Source organism: Anoplolepis gracilipes, chromosome 10, assembly GCF_047496725.1.
Source record: "Anoplolepis gracilipes chromosome 10, ASM4749672v1, whole genome shotgun sequence".
NCBI lineage: Eukaryota > Metazoa > Arthropoda > Insecta > Hymenoptera > Formicidae > Anoplolepis > Anoplolepis gracilipes.
Window position 1 is genome coordinate 3,859,086 of NC_132979.1, and position 21,210 is coordinate 3,880,295.

The window sequence follows — 21,210 nt, forward strand, 5'->3', positions numbered from 1 at the left end:
TACACGTTTGTCTTTTTCTATTAGAGAAAGAAAGAGAAAGAAGAAGAAAAAAGAATAAATTTTATTATCTCATTCTATCATTATTCTTAAAAAAAAATTATTTATTAAATACAATTTAATATTTTAATATTTATTAAAAAAAATACTTTTTATTATATGTATATGTGTGTTTATTATAGATTATTTTGTTCAATTTATTTGGTTAAAATATGCATTTTAATCTTAAATATTATAGCATACATATTTTATAATTATATATTTAACAAAATTTTCCTATTTAATTCGCAATGAGCTGTTTATAATACAAAATAAATATAGTATGTAGAACAGAAATTAGTTGGCATTGTGAAAAAGAGATAATAGTTAATTTTGAGATTCGACTTTGCGTGCTTTTCTTCAAAAAAGATAAAATATAAAAAATTTGTAATATAAAAATATTTTGTAGAAATAAATTGCAAGAAATGATTGAACCCGAAAATGACTTAACAGTCCAATTATGGTTTCGATGTTATAAATTTAACAGAATTTTAGTGCAATTTATAGTTTCGGTTCGATTAAAAAACGGTTACGAAAATTATCGGTTTTGCTTCGGAATCTTTGTTTATAACAGTTGCATAAATTTTTAATGTTATGTAATTGCTAAATTTTTTAACGCTATTTTATAGCAACGCATGATTCAAATACATTTAGAAAAGAAATTCATGTACGACTTTATTGTAGGTCAATAAATTTAAATATAAAATGTTTCATATAAGAAGCCATATCTACTGATATATTGCATATTTTATTTTAAGTTATTATTGAATAATTGTAATGCTTTAAAATGTTGAGATAGATTTAAATTCTCTTGAATTATCGGTTTCTCGTTTCCTGATATGAATGTAAGGTTCTTCTTCCATAATTTTGGCACATCTGAAATGCCAAAGTTTTATATATGTTATTTTAATATTAATTAAAATATTAATACGTTATTGAAAAATTTTTCAGTATTATAAATATCTCGTTCCTTAAATGTAATAGATAATTACTAAAGGAAGCATAAAAATAAAAAGAAACATAGATAAAGAATTCGATGACAAAGATTCTCAACTTTTTAAATTTGTTTTCTTTTTTTACCTGCAAAGAGAAGGAACCCATTCGAGTCCGGTCGAACAGATTTCTTCTTTGTTGCAAATGCATTCGCACAATTTTTCGCTCCAAACCATCTGACGCTCTTCGTTGCATTTTCTTCTATTGTTACATTCACACGCGCAATTATCCTCCGAATATACCTGGTAAAATTTGCAATGATTCGGCTTTACGTTGCATTGACATCTGAAATTATATTTCTTAATAACGGACGTATGAAAAATTAATTTTAGTAACATGCGATTTGTGCTTTTTTGATCAAAGACGCCCCTGTTCTTTTAGGCCGAAGTTATTATTTCAGAATAAAATAATTGGAAAGATAATCGTATAAATCATACAGAATGTTTGTGATATTCAAAGAAAGAAAACATAAGGCAACATAGGCAACATAAAAAGCGAACTTACTTGCACTTGTCGTGCTCTTCGACTAATACATGATAACATTGGTTAGAGTTATAGCCGTCCATTCTTACGATAATTTTTTTCATATCTTTTCGAACCGGCATGCATGACTTATTTTTGGGGCAAAATCCGCTGCATCTTTTCACAGAAACGTAATTCGGATAGAAGGTGTAGCCTGGTTGTGGTATTAATTTCACTAAAGTACGTCTCGGTATACATGTCACCTCTTTCATCTGATAATTCAGTTGCATACGTCTTCCTGCGCATTCTATTAACAAATTCATAGGATTTTTTATAAAGTTAAACTACCGTATTTGATCATTTGAGACAATTGTAAGAAGTCGTTCTTATCTGTTTAATAAATGTTTAATCTATGTTAAGTTATTGAAATAAATAAGGTCAACGATTATCGATCTGCTAATATTTATAATAGTTTAACGATAAATTTCGCGTATTGACTTTTTCTTTAAATAGCTATTTCTTTTCTCTATGAGTGGCAATTAAAAAATAGTATTCCGTATATTTATTGCTAATGTACAGAGAAATCTTATTTATTTTATACAGAATTTCCAATAAATTGTGTTATATATAATCAACGACAAAGTAATTTTTCGTAAGAAAAAAAAAACAATTCAGAGCATTTCTTCAATTGGTTGCATAGTTCTTGAAGAAAATAATTTTATATGTAAAAGTATTCATATTTCGTATATAGTGTAGTGCTCTTACTCAAAATATTTTAAGACATAAAATTAATAAGAAAGTGATGAATTTACAAGATAATAAAATTAAAATAATTATTCAGTAATATCGAGAGCCTTTAATTTAGTTAGTTTATTTTAATTTACAAAATATTTGTAAGAATAGAAACGTAAATAAAATATATTTTAATTTATCATTGGATTTTACGCAAAATTGTAATAGCATACATATCTCTATGTATGTTGTGCGAAAAAATAATCTGCACGAATCACAAGAGGCAGGCAAGATTCTTCAAGTTGGATTTATGCAAATGCAATATTGATTGTATAAAAAAAAACATATGTATGTCTCGTATTCACACTACTTTTATATTTAAAGTTCAGTCTTTTAGAGAAAGTGCAATGAATAAAAAGACGTGGATAAAAACAGATGTACATCAAAAATTTGTATAAGAATAAATTTTAGTTGATTTATCTGTGAGAAAAGTTTTTGAAAATTAATTAATTACCTACTACTTCTCCCTCGTGAGCACGTAGATCACTTTCATACCACATAGCCTCGATGGCGTAAATCCAAGTGATTGTTAAGGCACAAATTATCGCGAAAGATTTCATGATTAATTTTTGATACACGGATCACAGTAAACTAGAATCGCTCGTAGTGACACGATACGTCGTTAAATTAAATATGAGCGTAATGAAATTTTTTCCTCGTTTATTTATAGCGGCCGGAAAACGCGGCCGAAAATGCGGTTTTTAACTTGGCCGCAAAACGTTTAATCAAGTCTAAGAAGGAAGTCGTGCGGAATTTCGCGTTTGCAATTATTCCGTGAAAATGATAATACTTGATTTATTACTTATATACCAGTGAAAGACGCACGCGTCTAATAATCTTAAATCGAGGTTCAAATTGTCAATTTTGATTATTAACTTTAATTCTAAAAAAATGCAAAGGATATCTAAAATTCTACCTTTTATATCTGAAAAACCTGTAGTTCGTATTTTAATATTTCTGTTTGTTTATATATCCATTCATAAATAATAATGAACATGTGTAGAGAGATCTTGATATTTGCGTGTGTGTGTGTGTAAATAATATATCTCATTTATTACTTAAACTATACATTATATATTATTCCTTTGGGCCACAATCTTATGACGACATACGTACAAAGTAAAAAAAGGAAAGTGTTGAAATTAGACGTAAAATATATTATATTGTTGGCTAGAACGTTAAGATAGGTCCTTCCCGGTGATCCAAAATATCTGCAACAGAAATTATCGCGATTAAATTGAGCAATTTAAGTATCATGATATATTTGCATATATTAAGAGTATCTCTAAAAACTTAACAACCATATCATGCCAATATATGTTTTATAATAAATATTTATGAATAGAAATACACAGAGAAAAAAATAGCAAAACAATACATAGAAAAAATATATCATACATATATTGGCATAATTTGACCGATAAATTTTCAGACATTCTAAATGTAAAATAATAAAAATGTGTTATTATAATTCGATTTTACCTTTGGCTATGCTCCACCATGGTAATGTAATGTATGTCAAAAAAGCATTCAGAGGTACAGACTGCGCTCTTTTCGTTTCTTTCCAGAAATGAAAGGTTTGAGTAAACCCTCGCATCGTCCAGAGAGGGTTATATGCCCCGTCGTCCAACTCTGAAAGAAAAAGAGTTTCATTAATCATTATACCATATATTGTGATACATCTTTAATATCCTGTAATGATCGTTCAATTGACAGGACGATGAAGTCGCAGAGGACGGATATTTAATCGAGCGATGAAACACAGAGTAAGATACAAGCATAAAGTGGAATTAAATGCCACAATTTTCATGAAAATGTTACGAGCCATAGTGAAATGAATGAACAAGTTCAAATGCGATATGATATACAAATCGTGTGTGGGTGTATTTGCGTATAGAGATGCGTGTGTAAGTGCAAACAGAGTAAGGAATACAAGGAAATCTTTTTTTTTTTTAATTTTCGCTTTTATGCTCAAAAAAATAATGTATAATAATAAACTTCCTTCACGCACAAAGTATCGCAAGTATTTTGTAAGTTACACAGAAATAGATTCGCAAATATGTTAAGAGTACGAGAAAATTTACAATTATATACAGTGTTTTATATTTACTTTATAAAAAGAAGCAATAATGTTTCATGTATTCTGTGAAATTCTCTCGTTGTATATTATTAAAAAATAGAATTGACACATGTGTTCAATATATAAAGCGATCTAGATTTAATATTGTATCTACCTACTTTCGATGACTATGCTTATTAACGGTGGTGAAATATCCATGATCGAGAAACGAATTACAAACAGTTGATCGAAAGTTGTTTTCTAAAATAAGTATATCTCCTATCGTCATCCTTTCTCTTCGAGAAACCTAACCACCACCACTACCACTCTCGCACCCTCATGCGCGACTCACAGCCATTGTCATTTCACCATCCCATAAACACAGTCATTAATCGCAGTCATGCTTTGGACACGTTTACATTACACGAATAACGGATTAGTACAATGAAGATGATAATCTCTGGATTGCTTTCGTCGGGAGCAGAGAGTTTTTTTTTTTTTTTTTTTTTTTTTTTAGAAAAGGGGTGAAAAGGGTAGGAGATAGGAAGGAATTTACCCTGTGAGCCGGGGCGGCGCGGGAGCTCGCACCAGTAGTAGATCGCGGTGCCGTCGGGCGTGACACGATGCGGAGGCAGGGGGTTACCCGCGAAGCTGCCTGAAAGCGCCCTTCGACGTCGTCTTCGGGGCAGGGTGGCGCTCTGTCGGCGCGTGGACGCGACGTCGTTGTTGGAATGATGGTGGGCGTTGGCGTTTTTGTCCCTGATCTCGTCATTCTTGTTCTTGTTGTTCTGCCCGTTGGCGTAGTCCTCGTGATCGGAACCGGCGCTTCGCAGACGACGCCGTCCGTCGATCCGTCTCACCCGCAGGAGCTCGTCGTCGCTCAGTCGGCGATGCTCCTCCTCGTCGTTCTCCAGGCCGTTATGATGATTGAAGAGGTGACCGGCGCTGTACGGCCGTCGTTTCCGGTTATTGTCCTCCGTCGTAGCCACGTCGTAGCCCAGCGGCAGTTCCTCCTTGCCGTGTACCAATATCGCACCCGAGTCTAGCTTCTGCCGGACGTTGTCGTCCGTCAGGCACCGGCCGGCCGGCACTAAGATCTCGCTGCCCACTTCTATGTGTTGGTGCTGATGGTGGTGGTTTTGCTGATGATGATTGTTGTGCTGGTGATTGTGGTGGAAACCTGCCGCGAGAACCACGTCGTCATTTAGACGGCGATTGTACCCGTATCGCGATCACAAACAATCGTGCTCCCTGTCTCTTTTCGCGTGTTCTCCCTCGTGTTAAATCGACTTTACTTGACAATTGTGCCGACATAAGAGGCAGCTATTTCAGCTTTTTACATTTCAAACATAAAAAGGAAAAGAAATAAATTGAAACATTTGAATAATGTTTCACTGGAATTAGCATTATATTTTTGTCAAAGCTTATCTCAAGAACACGGAACACGATGGCACTTCGGAAAGGAGCTACAGAGTTTCTACTAGTCACAACAAGAAGCGAGAGCGTCGGTCAGAGCAGAGACAGGAGAGACCGATCGTTTTTAGCGCGAACGAGCACACTCACCGTGTGTCTCGCGATAGATCTCCTTGCGTATCGGCGAGTTCTCATTCCCGGATCGTTCCCGAGCGTTTTGTTGTCGTTGCTTGTTGTGGACGGGGTGTTGTTGTCGCCGGATCGGCGGCAGATGAGACGATCTTCGTCGTCGAGGCGCGCAGGGACTCCTGCGATTTCCCGGTGAGTCCCGGCCGCCCCAGCTGCTATCCTGTACATCGGCTACAAAGGAAAGAGCCGGCATGGCACGTGTCAATTATTAGAGATAACAAGAAACTCTTTCGTTCGTTTTAGTTTTCTCTGTCATCTTTCTCATTACGCGCGACTTCGATCGATCAAATCGGAGATTAGTGTGTGCTGGTAGTAGTAGTAGTGGTGGTAGTGGTGGTGGTAAGTGGTGATGGTTGGAGGTGTTGGTGAAAGTAGAGAGAATCTGTTCTTTTCTCGGTGTATTTCTATTTCTCACACGTCGTTCAGTTTTACATAACACTGTGCTGTACTAATATTTTTTTAAATTTCCTTTTTTTTTTTTTTTCGGAACGTCGACTATTCTAGAGAGACGTTCAGAAAAATTCGATGCCGTTCTAAATAATCTAGTATAAATTAATATCGTGTATATTTAGATAACAAAATCTCGTTTTGGCGCACTGAATTGTGCATACATTTCAAATGAGAAAATAAATATAGAAAACGTGAATGTGGGACGTGAATTCGTAGAGAATTCTTTTTAATGTATGTATGCATGCGTTCGTTTTCTCTATTTCGCGCTAATGCAATTATGATTTATACCTTCGAACAGTGTTTAAATCGATCAGGCTCAATTCTATACAAAGTTGCCAGCATTAAGAAGAAAGATATTGCCGGGAGGCGTCTATACACGCCCGATAACATCAACACAATTGTGCATCACACAGATACAACGCAGGCGCATGCACAGATCGAGAGTGAATGCGAACGAAATACATTGAGAAGAGAAAGATGCTAAGTCCCGCGTTCATATCCCGCATTGTGTCACGTCATAAATACATGTCATTTAAGATTTACAATCGGTTTATGTAATAAAAAAAAAAAAAAAAAAAAAAAACCAAATCATATTCTTTATTTATTAAAAAAAAAATCTACAATTAAACTGCTGAATGCGGGATATGAATGCCGCGGTCTCTAAAAGTGTAAAATTAAAAATCTAGTAAGTATAGCGGAAGAGAAGATCTGTTTTTTTTTTAAATATTTTTTTTCGACTTTATGTGTACGCCGCGTCTCGGATAATTACCGTCTCGAACGTCACCGGCTTCGATCTCGTTGAGACCGTTCGCCATGGAATCGAGACCCTCGTTCTCCGACCTCGCCTTCGTGGCCACCGTCTCCGGCTTCGTTCTCCAGCCGCCGCGCACGAAGTTGTTGAGATTCGCGCTGGGATCGGACAGTCTTCGTTGATGGCGATACATGAAGAGTTCCTCGGCGTCGTCCCAGTCGGCGTCCCATAAATCGGTCGCGCAATAACCCGGCTCCGACGTCGGCGTTTCCGCGCCGGAACCCTTCGGTTTTGTAACGGCCATCTCTGCATGTCCCTTGCCTAAAAACAATGACGTTCATATATGAATTAAAGTGCATTTTATTCTAAGGTTTTTTCCTGTTACAACTTTATATCTTGTTATATACTAATATAGAAATTCTATTTCTATCTTTCGCAACTACATCACATTGAATAATAAAGGTGAAGCACACCTTTGCACTGACACCTACGTTTATTGATTCGTATTCGTATTATCTTAATTATTTTTAACTTCTAGAGATTTTTCTAATGAAAAGACTTTTGGTAAAATTACAAGATTGCAGTTATATTCATCATTCTTGGTTTACTACATGCAATATATTTTTTTTATTTCTCAGTACAAAAATTATTAAATTTCAATTATAAATAAAAAGAGAAGAAAACAAGAAACACATAAGTGAAAATTATTTAAATAGCAGAAATTAATTTGTTAAAATAATATAAATTGAAAAAGTAATAAAATTCTCGTACCACGTGGTCCCTTCATTCGCACGAATTCTATTCTTTGCGAGGCCGCACCGGAGAAAAGGCCGAACGTCATTCGCTGTGCCATTTTGGTGCTCAGACTCGACTAAAAATGAAAACAGCCAATATATTACACAAAATCTGATAACGATATTTGTGACATTATCAGCGACTCACCCGCGCGTCGTAAACTTTTTTTAAAGCGTCGTATCTGATGGAGCCGAGAAAAATGACACCTTGGATGGCACCCTCTCGGTCGGAAGCGACTAGCTCCACGCACACCATCTCCCCGTCCCTGACTAAAATATCACAGAAAACTTCGTCAAAATTGTCCACCATGAAGCATATGTGCGGGTATGTCATTTCCTCGAGGTCGCCCTTGGCGTCCATACGCCGTCGGCTTGGACTGGCGTACACTTTCTGAGAATGCCTTCGTAGTACCTGAAAAAAATCGCGTTACGTTAGCACAAAATTCTAGTTATTGATTGCGTAGTGTGTAAAATAAATGTTTAAAAAAATTTTAAAAGTATACAAAATATGTGACATTACATCAAATTCTTGAAGAGAAAAAATTGACTAAAATGTTGAAAGGAAATATAAGTCATCTGAACTACTCTGTATATTTTTGTTCTGTGTATCGTCGCTGAGCCGATTCTCACTTGCAATTCCTTGGGACTTGTTCTAGTACAGATAGCCAAGGTGAGTGTGTAGTCGAACTGATGTACGACGAGATTCAGGTACACGGTTTCTTCCCAATCGATGTCGGGATCGCCGATCGGCAGTTTCTTGCTGTCCTTACGAAATACGTCGACCTCGGTCTCGAATTTGGGCAGATATCTCGACGAGGTCTTTACATGTTTTTTGCGAACGAAGAAGAGCAGATCATCGCCGTCGATAGCGTGCTCCGCTTGAAACAGGAAGTGCCGGACGAACAGGTCCGTCCAGTAAGTTGTGCCTTGTAATACGACGAATCCGGAATCTGGCAAAGACGAAAAAATTTGCCTAGAGACCTGAATCGAATGTCAAAACTCAGCATGAAGGATGTGAGGTTGAGTTTTCAAGAAGACCGGCTAATATCAAATTCACCTTCAATCGATTCGACGTTATGTGCGAAAAAGAAGAGGGAGACATGATATAATGAGGCGAGAAATACCAAGTAATCGATACTTATATTAAACCGCGGCTATTGATGAAAAGGTCTTACTAAAATATATTTTTAACTTAGAAGTATCTTTAATACTTTTTTGTTGAACTTTAATTCTAAGAAATACGTTTATAATAATTGTTAATTAATGTTTTGACAAATAATAGTTAAGTGCACAAGTAAATCGCGATGATTCTATTTATCTATATAAATACAAGGTTTAAAAAAATTATACAAGTGTAACATTATAATAATGTTTCATAATTAATAAGTATAAGTAATGAGTGCTGCGCAAAAATACAATAAAAAGTAAAATACTGCAAAACAAAAAATAATAACAGAGAGAATAAATAAAGATTTATTAATAACGTATTATTATTTATTATCTAATAAAATGAAAATGAACAAATGACATTGTTCCTGATGTTATATAATTATAAATTTCATTATAATGCATACATATTATAAGTATTTCTTCTGATGAAGCTCTTAATGAAAATGATTATTAATATCTGTCCATAACACAAAGTGATTGATTGGCGGTTTCGTTATTGAAGCATTCAGAGAATTGAAGAATGTATAGTGTTGAACAATTCTCGATATTACAAAAGTTTTATTCATTTTCCGTAAAAGTACTAGTTTCCCGTCTCTTTATTTACATATATCGTACAAAGAATTTTGAAGGCCAAGGACATTTAATAAATGGTCGTAATAAAAGCATTTAAATCCATCTTCTTGTATCCATGTGAAAATGCTAAAATCTATAAAACTTAAATGAATAATGTAACAAATGAAAAATTTTCATATAAAATTCTTAAAGTATAATAAAAGGCCTTAACAGAAAAAAAAAAAAAAAAAAAAAAAAAAAAAACAAAATAATTTAGTTTCCACAAAATACATCCCTCAAGCTTAGGCAGGACGGTCCTATTTTTCGGCGGTCAGTTAACTCTATCGAAAGCGAAACATCCTTTACATAATTCGTTCGGAGCACACCCCGAATCGCCCTGCGCACATTCTCACCCCTATTTCAACGACGCGTGCACACATACACCGTTCACCCCCTAAACGAAAACGACTAACAACGCCGGCCGTACCGCTCCGGTTGTATACGAACCATCCTTAAGCATCTGCCTAAGCTCCTTTGTTCTCTGGAAATTGATTTCCTCGAGTAGCTGCTCCAGCATGGTCGGAGCCCTCGTTAGGCCCGCCGACGACGAGCTGCTCGCGAGGCTTGCCATGGCCGAACTACGTGGCCTTCCTTCCTGGACCGTCCTGTTGCTGTCGATTTGATAGCCGTCTGTGCCGTCTTCCACCTACGTCGCTGTGTTTAACGGAGCGTCCTTGGCCCCGTCAAACCAGGAGCGGCGTACGCGACGAGCGGCCGATGGTGCCTCTCGAGGGACCGGCGCGCTTGGAGAACCGATGACGCTCCGATGACGCTCCGATGACGCGGCTACGAGATGACGGACAGACGGCGGCCAATGACGGGCAAGAAATTTCACGTCGACATTCCCATTTTCAAATTGAAAGTCACAACGATCGGAGAAAATCGCAGCTGTGCGACGCTTCGCAGGCGAATTGGTTGTTTGACAAGTCGACGAGGAGAGAAACGTCAAATCGGAGCTCCTCGCGCGGCGCGGCTCGGCCGCGACTGACCGTGCCGAGTGCGTTTGTCGATAATGTAACGCATGCGTGTTTCTCTCGGCTTGTATATGTCATCGTTGTCAAGGCGCGATATTCGAATGACATTTGTTACAGGAACTTGGCGACAATGTTGGCTACAAGTTTGGCCGAACTTTCTCTCAAAAAGTGCCCGATCGAAGATAGTGACAATAATAAAACACGCGACAAATAAATATAATTTTTTTCTTTTACAAATATACTCCTTGTCTCATTTTATTTACCTTCTAGCGATATACACAATCATATTTGTGTTTATCAAACACGGTTTAGAAAAAGTAAAAAGCGAATAAGCCTAAAGAGAATAAAATAAAGATTGACCAGTCATCTGGGACAAGAGTTGCTTTGAGAAAAGTTGAAATTTCTCTTCGGCATTGACGATTACTAAGTCCAACCGTGAAAAACGGCAGGAAATTATATATGATTGAAAATTCGCGTGTCTTTAAACTTTGTTATGGACGTTTATCGTGAACGTGTCCGCGTTATCTTGAAAGCGTCATAGCCTGAAACGATACCGAGTGACCTAAAATTGACCTCGTGACTCTCGATAAAATCTCCGGAATATTACCAGTCAACTCCAGACCGAGTATGCAACGCGTATAATATGTCGATCACCGTCCTCGTTGTCCATCGATTCGACTAGAGAGAAGATTTACAGACATTTCGAATCCGCCGAGCGGTGAGTACTTACGCGATCTTCACGAGCGGCACGTTTAACGCTTCGAGAATGCGTCGCGTAAGCGAGTCTGTGACTAATCGGTCCATTATTGAAGCTCAATTGCGTAATTAACATGCCGTACGTTTGCGCGAACATGTTGATCTTTCTCGTGCATTGAATTCAAATGAGACTCTTGTACGCCGTGGGCTGATCGCGTCATAATTAACTGTGTATTGCGATTAATAATATTGGTAATAATTATGGAAATTTATTACACACATATTACAATTTCGCTACGGTTAACATTATAAAATTTAAATTGCAAATTTTCAAACGCAATCTCTCTAATATCTCTTTAATACACATTCGACCAACTTGCTTATATACTTTATATGCAAATAAAATATTATTGTTAGTATGAAATTATTAAAATTTATATTGCATTAATGTTTAGTATTGAAATTGAATAACAATGTGTTATTCAATATTGCAGTTAAAATGTCTATTTATTATAAATTTTATAATTTTTTTTCTTACAAATAGCATTAATTTTCTCTGCGGAAGTTACCGTCTAATTGATTAATTTAAAGAAGATTTAAGATCCAAGGAAATGTCAAATGAAATCAAGTTCAACGGAAATTCTCTTAATTAATGGTTCGATTCGACGAGAGCTACCCGATCGCACGTTTCGCGTTGCGGCTCTTAAGCAATCAAACATAAACAAATTAGATAGAGTTCTGTGAAAGGACTAACGGCGTAAAAGAAGCTGTGCTCAGCGATATTCTGTCATTCTATTGAATTACATCCGGTAGAGGGTCCATTCGATAATTCGCGCGAGTTTCCGGTTTCTCCTTCGCCGGCAGAATGTAAAGTCTAGAATTTATCATTCGTCTGTGTTTCTCGTATGTATTAACCATAAAGTGAACAAACGCGCTTTGTGTGAAAACAAACAAGCGGAGGCGGACCGGAAATAGCAGCATGGTAAAGTATGCATATTGCGGTAGCGATGAGCTTAATTGACAACGAAGTTTATTGTTCAAGGTTTAAGGGAATAAAAGGAAATTACACGGGACGGTAATAATAAAATAACCGCAGGGCAATATCGATTGTCGCCCACCGAGAAATAGTATGAATTAAATAATAAACGCAACGTCAGCGAGCCACATTTATAGTTAATTAACGAATCCGAATTTCCACGAACTCGCATCGTGTTGAAAATAATTCTCGGACGTTTCGCAAGTTAAAACTTTTAAGCTTTATATAGATAAATCAATTAACTTAATCGGCTTATTAAATTAAACTGTTTTAATATACGATTATCATGCAAAAGTACAGGTATTTAAACAATAAATCAATTAAATCCATTTTAGTCACAAAAATAATTTCAACAAAATGTATTAATGGACCATAAGGAGAGCTATGCGAGATCATATTATTACATTCATTTATTATAGCTCGTTAAATTTGAAAAATGACCAAGATGATTATACGGATAGCGAATAGAGACGTCGTGGAACAATGACTTGTGTGTCCACATAAATATTCCTAATAATAAGATGTAGTTAAGTCGAGCAATATTCATACAAATAGCATTACGTTAGTAATCACAACAAAACTATAACAATAAAACACAAGAGAAAAAGAGAGAGAGAGAGAGGACCAATTAAATATATTTAAAACAATTAATTTGCAAAAGACAAAATATATTGTAGAATTTCTCTAAATGTTTTAAAAAAATGCAGCAAAAATTAAAGATACAAATTGTATATATACAATTATAATTACATATGTTTATAATAGATATATTTTGTTGAGCAGTTGCTGTATTATAAAGTTCCATCGTGTTAATATTGAAGAAATAGAAATAAAAATTTCTTTTGATTAAATATGCAGATTTATGATAATATAACTTGTTAAACAGATGAAATGATCGAATGAAGATAACAAATGTCTCTCTTTCCCTCTTTCTTTCTCTCTCTTGTTGCAGAAATCTGTACATAATAATCGAGAAGATCTCATCTGTTAGCGATATTACAGAAAATAAAAATACGAATAAATATATTCACATTTATAATAGACATTATTTGTTAGAGATAAAGTACGTAATAAAATTGTTACTAAGAAAAGATAAGTATGATTTAATTTACCGTATGCATTTTTTATGGATATGCTTTGCTAAGATAAAATATGATAGAGTACAAAGTTTTCATTGCAAACCATTTTATCTGTATATTAACTCAGAGAAAATCTCTGTACGCTAGTAATATTACAAGAAATGAAAGTAAGGATTATTTTATTACACGTGTTTATAACACTTGCTAAATAAAAAATACGAATAAAATGAATGCGTTTCCCATATCATTATCTACGTAAATAATAATTTAGAAAATCTCATCATATGCTTTAAAACTACTATATACATATAAAATAATAATATAAAATATTATTATTTTAATATAAAATATGTTATAGAAAAAACAAAAATATATATATTAGTTAATTAATAGACATATTTTTCATAGATAGTTTGACATTTTTTTATTATTAGTTTACTAAATATGGAATGCGATCGGGCTATGTATAATATATCATGGTTTGTTGTGTTTAATAATCGAGCTGTTAACATTTAATTATTCCGCTAATTACGGAACGCATCGTGACACGCGTAAACTCACCCACGCGCGCAATTGTGGGTAGAGGGGTACGATTGAGGGTACGAGTTCGACTGTCCGTCGTGTATGCATCAGTTTTCACGCGTGTGTACACGCGAAGCAGCACCGCCGACTCGGCTCGATAATTTTCGGGCCGATCGACGCGAAATTTACGATTAATTAATTCGACATACAAACGTTCGCAGAGTGAAACCGTGAAAGGTGAATATCGATTACCACATTGATTACGAGGTGCGTGTAAAAGAAAAAAAAATAAAAACGAAATCGTGGGCGACAAATATCGAGTGTGACGAATATTAAATCCTCGGGAAAACACGTTTGTCATCAACGAATGATTTGCTTGTCTATTTTTATATCGTTGGGTAAAAAACAAAAAAAAAAAAGATCGGTAACGATCTTATGCGGTAACGATTGATTTTATCGCAGAAATTACACGTTAATCGCTCGATACGCGCGACAACTTTTCTCTGTGATCTCTTTTTATTATCTCGTTTATTATCTCCAACCATTTCAGAGAAACAAACTTCATACTTTTCTCCCACACATCCTGTATATCGCATTTCACGATAGGGTGGACTGCCTCCGCTATCGGAGCGTGATAAATTTACGCCACGTGCCAGAGCACGAGATGCGTCTTTCGCATTCTGCAATTTCCGTCTCTGTCCCCTCGTCTCATTTCTGCCTCGCCGACTAGCGTTCTAGAAACCTACACCTATCTAACGTGCCACCGTGAACGTCGATCTCGAAAGCCGGTTGGAGCGGATTGACAACAGTCTCGACCCAGTTCCCAGCTATTCGACCGCATCGGATGCAAATAATGACATCTCGAACACGGACGTACGGCAGGCGACGTTCCGTCTCTGCACGTGTCTGTATATATTTAAGATCTCAACTGATTGGGCCAAGATTTGCATATCTATATGTTTTTCTTTTTTTTTTTTTATTATAACACGTTTATCAACCGCGAATTTTTCTTTCCTTCACGGTTAATTAAACTTTTTTCATGATTAATTTCTATCTTAATCACTTTGTGTATTTTATAACTTTTCTATAGAATTATCTTTTATATTTATTATATTCTCTTTTAGAAACTTTTTTCATATTTACCTTCATATACTTTTTAACAATCAATAGATTGTATATAACTTTGTGGCAGCCATATCTTTCTCTTGATAATGTTTCTGCTGTGAAAGTTTTGTCTAGCACGACGAAGATGCATATTAATTATAGTAATGACAGGTTGTAAACGGTTGTGCATCTTGAAACGAATCATAATCTCAAGTACAGCTTAATCTCTTGCACACGATCCCATTGATTATTATAAGATTTCACGGATTTATGCTTAAAGATAGTCACGTCATGCGGTCGTTAGACGAGTGAAAAGGAAACGCGAAAAGTTTGCGGAGCGTTTTACTCGATTTTAAAAATATCGAAACGTAATTATGATTATCCTCTCTTTTGTTTCGCGGAAATTGTGACTTATGGGAAAATCTCGCGGGAGATATAATAAAATTAACATTCTCACGATCTCATTTCTGCGAGGTACCAAAAAAAAAATCTTTTTTAATGTCGTTGCAAAAATTGAGTATTGTTAAGCGACGAATAATTTATGCAATAGCTATTCTATTATGTCATTAGATTCGCGCGATCTTAATTTCAAAATTATCGTAAGAAATTAAATCAACGAAAAAAAAAAAAAAAAAAAAAATAACAGTTTAACTTATCAGATAAAATCGTCACAGTTTTTATCAAATATGAGAATGTCAATTTTATTTGCAGGTATAAAAAATTTTAATTATACTTTTATTCGAGAAAAATTTAAATCTCTTCCAATTCTGCTTCTCCTGCCATTTACTCGTAATCCAAGAACATTGTCGGATCGCGAGATTCATTCGTATTACAATCTCCGTTCTCCGCTCGTAATTACGAAATTGCGATTCATAATTCGCAATCCACTCGCGATTATTCATCGTCACTTTGTGGCCTTATGTAGCACAAGGTATTTCTGCGGCAATTTATCGAGCCTAACAATAGAGGTTCAAAGAGATCAGCGGAATTTGTGTTTAGATTTAACGACGTGCGCGTTCGTTTTCTACCAACAAATTCTAACAATAATGACACTTGAGAGATCAGCTGGAGAGATTCACTCGATTTCGCGGCATCGTCAATTACAGCAATTTTCTTGGCCGAGCATGCAAGGCGTAAATTCAAGGACAAGTCGGCAGGATGTGATTTTCGTATTAGAAATTTTAAATTATTACAATGTTTTACTTTATATAACTATCTGATAATGATTATAATAAATTAGAGCTTTATAATGCTAATCATTAATGCTATATTAAATTATAAATCCTATATTAAAGACTGAGAATATAAATATAAACGTTATGATTTAAATATATTGTGTTTTAGATTCCTCACAATGTTGTTTTTATTATTTACGACGTGTCTCGTCGCCGTGACTCGCGCCGGATGTCCGATGCGACCGACAGTGGGACAAACTTCCGCAAATAGAACACAAGGCGACGGTGGTTACAGGATTCTTATCAGCGGGCAGACAAACGAATACATTCCCAATGCAATCCATACAATTAGTCTGCAAGGTTTGATTTCGTTAAAGATTATTTGAAAGACTAGTAAATTGGAAACGCAAAAAAAATACACAATGTCGCGAAGATCTATTTTGATCCTGAAATGCTGTTGTTACGAAAATAAACAATTTCAGGATCGCAAACGCATGAGAGGCTGCAACAATTTATACGTTTCACGCTCACGGTGCACTCTCAATACTCGCCGACTTCTTTGGCACACGTCGGTTATTTCCAGCTGTTTCCGGATTCCTTAACCACCTTTGACGAGGATTGCGTCAACACGATCTCCGAAACGAACGATTTTCCAAAATCAGAGGTACTAGTCTTTTTTTTTGGTTTAAATCATCAATTTACTTTATTTTTACGTGTAATTTGAAGAACTTACAGGCTAGAAATCAGCGGTAAAATTTTGTTCTCGATAGATTCAGGTGATGTGGCGGGCACCGCAGGCCGGTTCTGGATGCGTTATCTTTACCGCGATGGTTTTAGAGAATAACATTCGATGGTACGCTGAGGATGGTGCCCTTACTAAGGTCGTATGCGAGTCGACAGGCACGAAAGTTGAAAGTTTAAACGAGACTAGATGTTGTGCCTGCGATGAAGCCAAGTATTCGGTGAGATATAAAATCTTTTGAAAAGTTCAACAAAAAGTATTGTATTATTTAATATTAATTTACTGGATAATAAATATTTTGAATTCACTGGATTTTACAGAATTAAAAAGATTTCCAATAATAAAATCCTTTGAAAAATTTAAATACTGATATTAATAATTCACATTTTTAAAAATAAATTTTTGTAAATAATACTTTTTTTTATAATTTATAAGTTTGCACGGTTCGCGAAAATTACAACGACAGTAAAAACGTGTGGCCGCAATCAGTCCAAGTATCTCGTCGAATCACGCTTTTTCAGTTAACTATGGAGGGCATCTGGTCGAACAGAACGCACCCGAAAGACTTCCCTTTTACCGCCTGGTTGACCCATTTCAGCGATTTAATCGGCGCATCTCACGAGCCAAATTTCTCCTTCTGGGGTAGAGATCACATCGCAACCGACGGTTTTCGACAACTGGCCGAGTGGGGCTCTGCGACAGGCGTCGAGGCAGAATTAAGAGATAAATCTAGACATCTCAGGACACTTATTAAGGCCGCTGGTCTTTGGTATCCTAATGTCAATAGCAATACGACGACAAGCTTTAGGTAACTATATGACTTGTAAAATATATATTTCGAAACCTTCAAATTTTCTTGATGTTGAATATCACGATAATGTAAGACTTTTTAATAATCAGAATTAAGACATTAATTCAAATATCTGAGTTTTGAAAGAGATAATTTTTGAATATCTTTACTGAGGAAAAAGTAATTTAAAAAATTTTCCAAAATTTTAAGGCATCTTGTAATCAATAATAATTAATGGATCCTTTCATTGAATTTTATTTGATTTTTCGACAATTTTTCAGGGTGGATCGAAGACATCATCTTCTCTCAGTGGCCTCTATGCTTGGTCCGTCTCCCGATTGGGTTGTAGGAGTGAGCCAACTGAATCTTTGTCAAAAGGACTGCTCATGGGCGAAAAGCATGATAATTGATCTTTATCCTTGGGACGCCGGCACCGACAATGGCATCAGTTATATGTCGCCAAATTCCGAGACAAAACCGCGTGAGAAGATGAAGCCCATAACAACGCTTTATCCGGAAGACCCGCGATCTCCGTTCTACGATCCGTCTGGTAGACCGATGCATCCGTTGGCTCGATTGTATTTAAATCGAGAAAAGATCATCCCGCGCGGATGTAGCGAGGAACTTTTGCAGCAGCAAGTGAGCGAATTAGAAGTGGCCGAGAACACCGAGGATACAATAAGACGTATGCATGTTACATCTTATATAAACGTCTTTAATAAAATTAATCTTTTTCAAAAGCGCTCTGAGATTTAATTAATTAATTTTTTCTTAGAGAATTATTGTACGTGATGTTTTAATAATGTCGTCAGTCATTAATGAAGTTATTGAATCTACTCTTAAAGTTTGAAGGATACGATTTAGCTTTAATCCTACTCTGATTTTTAAGCCGAGTGTCAAACGACGGAATACTCGCCGTGGTCCTCGTGTTCAGTGACCTGTGGAAAGGGTCTAAGGATGCGCACGAGGTCGTATAGAATGCCGGAAAAAGCTGCTATGTTTAATTGTAACAGACAACTGGTCTCAAAGGAGATGTGCGTCGCGTCTATTGCAGAGTGCTCGTAAGTATATTCGTAATATAATCACCTATCTTTAGGTAAAGATTAAAAAAGTGGTCTCTTTGTAAAAATTAAGCGGTCATCTTACGGATATCGATGGTGCGTTTGCTGAATAAATTTCATTCTCACGTAAATGTGCGAGATCAGAGAAGTCGGCGTGTTATTTTATAATGTTTTCTATGTTATTTATTTTTTTTATTCCATTATTTTTCAGGGGCGAGGAGGAAAGCGACGACGACGTGATTACGTCGCGGAGCAGCGATCCACTTTGCGAGACCACCGAGTGGGGCGAATGGTCCGAATGTTCGAGCACGTGCGGAATAGGGTTGAAAATGCGCACGAGGAGATTCCGCGATCGCCGGGGCCGTAAACGGTGCCCGCACGTGTCACTTATCGAGAAGGACAAGTGCATGGAACCGCCTTGTCCGACGGGAACGGAAGAGCAGATCGATCCTACCTGCAGAGTACGCGGCTCAACTCATCTGCACATGTCACTTTATTGTTATTAAATTATCATACGGCAAAAATTTATCTCACGCAGACGAGATAAATTTTTGCCGTATGATAATTTAATAACAATAACGGATTAATGACGGATGATTTAAGGTGACGGACTGGTCCGACTGGTCGCCGTGTAGCGCTTCCTGTGGCAAGGGTGTGAAATTGAGGAGCAGATTGCTTCTGGTCGATCCATCTCTGCAGACGGAATGCTCCTCGCGTGTGGAATTGCTTCAGCAACGACCGTGTCTCGTTCAATCTGATTGTACATTTGACATGGCAACGGCAAAGGGTAAGAATAAAAATTTTAATATTTTAATCTCATTATCAGAGAAAGGAAGAACAAAGAAAAAGTCTTTTTTTTTTATAATATTAAAATTAAATGTTAATCTTGAGATATGTGGAAGAAATATATTTTTCAAAATAATTATTAAATTTTGAAATATATATGTTACATATCTCTTCAGTCGTGTGCATGGAAGACGCAGATTCCGGCCCGTGCAGAGGCTACTTCCAGAGGTGGGCCTTCAATCCGCAGAAATTGATGTGCGTGCCCTTCGCGTACGGCGGATGTCGCGGTAATCGAAATAATTTCCTAACTGCAGACGAGTGCGGCAACACGTGTGGCATAGTAAGCGGCGCATAAATCTCTCGAATATAAGCGCAAGACTGAGACGTCGTTTAAAATTCTTGTCCCTCTATAGGTACGAGCTGCTCTTACCGGTCAGTCCTTTAACGAGACCGTACATCAAGATCAAGTACCTAGCGAATCGCTTAATCCGCCCCCCGCTCTCCCCGTAGATTGCGTGGTGTCACGTTGGTCAAATTGGTCACCTTGTAGTGTCAGTTGTGGCGTCGGTCGCGCAACGAGTTATCGTGTCATCGAGGTGAGCTAATGAATCTTGAAGTTGCAATTATTAATACATAAACTAATGTAATTACTGCGAATAAAATAATATTACTTGATATTACTTTATATAAAAAAATTATCATTATTTCAAAAGTAAATGTAATTAAGTAAATATAATCAAGATTAATATAAAGTAATATTAGTAATATTAATATTATTACAAAATTTTGATGACATAATATTAAACTTTTTTTTCTGTTTTGATAATGTCCTCTTTGTAATTAGCGAGAAGCTGCAAATGGTGGTCGTCCTTGCCCAAAAAAATTACATCGTCGTTATCGCTGTGAGCTCGCACCCTGTGAAGAAATATGAGTTGGGAAGAAACTTTATACCCTCGATGGCATTTAATTTAGCATATAGCAAATATTTTCAGAATTTATATAGATAAATAATTTGTCAGAAAAAAATAATTTTAATTATACTTATAAAAAGAGATAAATTTCTGTAAAAAATTTTTATAACTTAGAACGCGTGACCTAAGCCGTATATAATGCGAATGCATGAATAGATCGTGCTCTGTTTGCAATTTGATTATTTTATGTATTTTTCCATTTTCGTGGCACTTTTTTAGTACAAAGGAAAAAAATATAATTTGTAAAAATGTTGAATATTATTAAAATCATTAAATCTTTACGATTATTCGCGTATATCGAGACTGAAATATCGTTTTCAACAATATTATACTACTGATCTATATAGAATATCTAAGATTAATATTAATCAACGCTTTTATAGAATATTGATGATACATTACTGCGTTACGGTCCTCTTTACTGCCAGCGTCCTTTATTGCCTGTTTTTAAATTAATCGCATAATTAAGCATTATGTTTATGTTTTATATTCGCTACAAAATGTTGGGTGTAAAATAAACGAATTATCAGAATAAATGATATTTTTATTAATG

The 21,210-nt window shown here is 35.8% G+C and overlaps 3 protein-coding genes across 7 annotated transcripts; 1 reads left to right on the plus strand and 2 right to left on the minus strand.

Moving 5' to 3' along the window:
- Positions 1 to 287: 287 nt before the first annotated feature.
- On the minus strand, positions 288 to 3,224 carry LOC140670032 (uncharacterized). Its single transcript, XM_072900389.1, has 4 exons — positions 2,738 to 3,224; positions 1,534 to 1,798; positions 1,117 to 1,314; positions 288 to 912 (listed from the first exon to the last, which is right to left on the minus strand). The coding sequence occupies exons 1-4, from the start codon at positions 2,841 to 2,843 to the stop codon at positions 819 to 821; spliced, it is 663 nt and encodes a 220-aa protein (XP_072756490.1). The 5' UTR covers positions 2,844 to 3,224; the 3' UTR covers positions 288 to 818.
- A 117-nt stretch (positions 3,225 to 3,341) lies between these two features.
- On the minus strand, positions 3,342 to 10,724 carry LOC140670030 (uncharacterized protein KIAA0930 homolog). Of its 2 annotated transcripts, XM_072900387.1 has the most exons (9): positions 10,169 to 10,724; positions 8,570 to 8,889; positions 8,088 to 8,351; positions 7,917 to 8,016; positions 7,164 to 7,466; positions 5,906 to 6,115; positions 4,899 to 5,522; positions 3,766 to 3,915; positions 3,342 to 3,494 (listed from the first exon to the last, which is right to left on the minus strand). In XM_072900387.1, the coding sequence occupies exons 1-9, from the start codon at positions 10,290 to 10,292 to the stop codon at positions 3,454 to 3,456; spliced, it is 2,136 nt and encodes a 711-aa protein (XP_072756488.1). In that variant the 5' UTR covers positions 10,293 to 10,724; the 3' UTR covers positions 3,342 to 3,453. The 2 variants fall into 2 exon arrangements, with proteins under 2 accessions (XP_072756488.1, XP_072756489.1); XM_072900388.1 differs by lacking the exons at positions 4,899 to 5,522; positions 5,906 to 6,115.
- A 565-nt stretch (positions 10,725 to 11,289) lies between these two features.
- Fat-spondin (extracellular matrix protein f-spondin) lies at positions 11,290 to 21,193 on the plus strand. 4 transcript variants are annotated; one of them, XM_072900383.1, is made up of 12 exons: positions 11,290 to 11,413; positions 16,477 to 16,667; positions 16,790 to 16,971; positions 17,078 to 17,269; positions 17,571 to 17,857; positions 18,121 to 18,524; positions 18,729 to 18,900; positions 19,112 to 19,361; positions 19,504 to 19,687; positions 19,863 to 20,026; positions 20,100 to 20,282; positions 20,531 to 21,193. In XM_072900383.1, the coding sequence occupies exons 2-12, from the start codon at positions 16,487 to 16,489 to the stop codon at positions 20,615 to 20,617; spliced, it is 2,286 nt and encodes a 761-aa protein (XP_072756484.1). In that variant the 5' UTR covers positions 11,290 to 11,413; positions 16,477 to 16,486; the 3' UTR covers positions 20,618 to 21,193. The 4 variants fall into 4 exon arrangements, with proteins under 4 accessions (XP_072756484.1, XP_072756487.1, XP_072756485.1 ...); XM_072900386.1 differs by lacking the exon at positions 11,290 to 11,413 and adding an exon at positions 11,452 to 11,643; XM_072900384.1 differs by lacking the exon at positions 11,290 to 11,413 and adding an exon at positions 14,135 to 14,265.
- Positions 21,194 to 21,210: the final 17 nt, after the last annotated feature.

Bases quoted from the DNA above. Each gene is read 5' to 3' on its own strand.
- LOC140670032 (XM_072900389.1), bottom strand. From the start codon at position 2,843: ATGAAATCTTTCGCGATAATTTGTGCCTTAACAATCACTTGGATTTAC. The intron at 1,799-2,737 runs GTAATTAATTAA...ATTTGTTAATAG, and splicing joins TCACGAGGGAGAAGTAGTAG to AATGCGCAGGAAGACGTATG. The intron at 913-1,116 runs GTAAAAAAAGAA...TTGGCATTTCAG, and splicing joins TGGGTTCCTTCTCTTTGCAG to ATGTGCCAAAATTATGGAAG.
- Fat-spondin (XM_072900383.1), top strand. From the start codon at position 16,487: ATGTTGTTTTTATTATTTACGACGTGTCTCGTCGCCGTGACTCGCGCC. The intron at 17,858-18,120 runs GTAACTATATGA...ACAATTTTTCAG, and splicing joins AATACGACGACAAGCTTTAG to GGTGGATCGAAGACATCATC. The intron at 18,525-18,728 runs GTATGCATGTTA...CTGATTTTTAAG, and splicing joins CACCGAGGATACAATAAGAC to CCGAGTGTCAAACGACGGAA.
- LOC140670030 (XM_072900387.1), bottom strand. From the start codon at position 10,292: ATGGCAAGCCTCGCGAGCAGCTCGTCGTCGGCGGGCCTAACGAGGGCT. The intron at 8,890-10,168 runs GTTCGTATACAA...CGTCTTTGCCAG, and splicing joins TAGGCAGATGCTTAAGGATG to ATTCCGGATTCGTCGTATTA. The intron at 5,523-5,905 runs GTGAGTGTGCTC...TTCTCGCGGCAG, and splicing joins GATCTATCGCGAGACACACG to GTTTCCACCACAATCACCAG.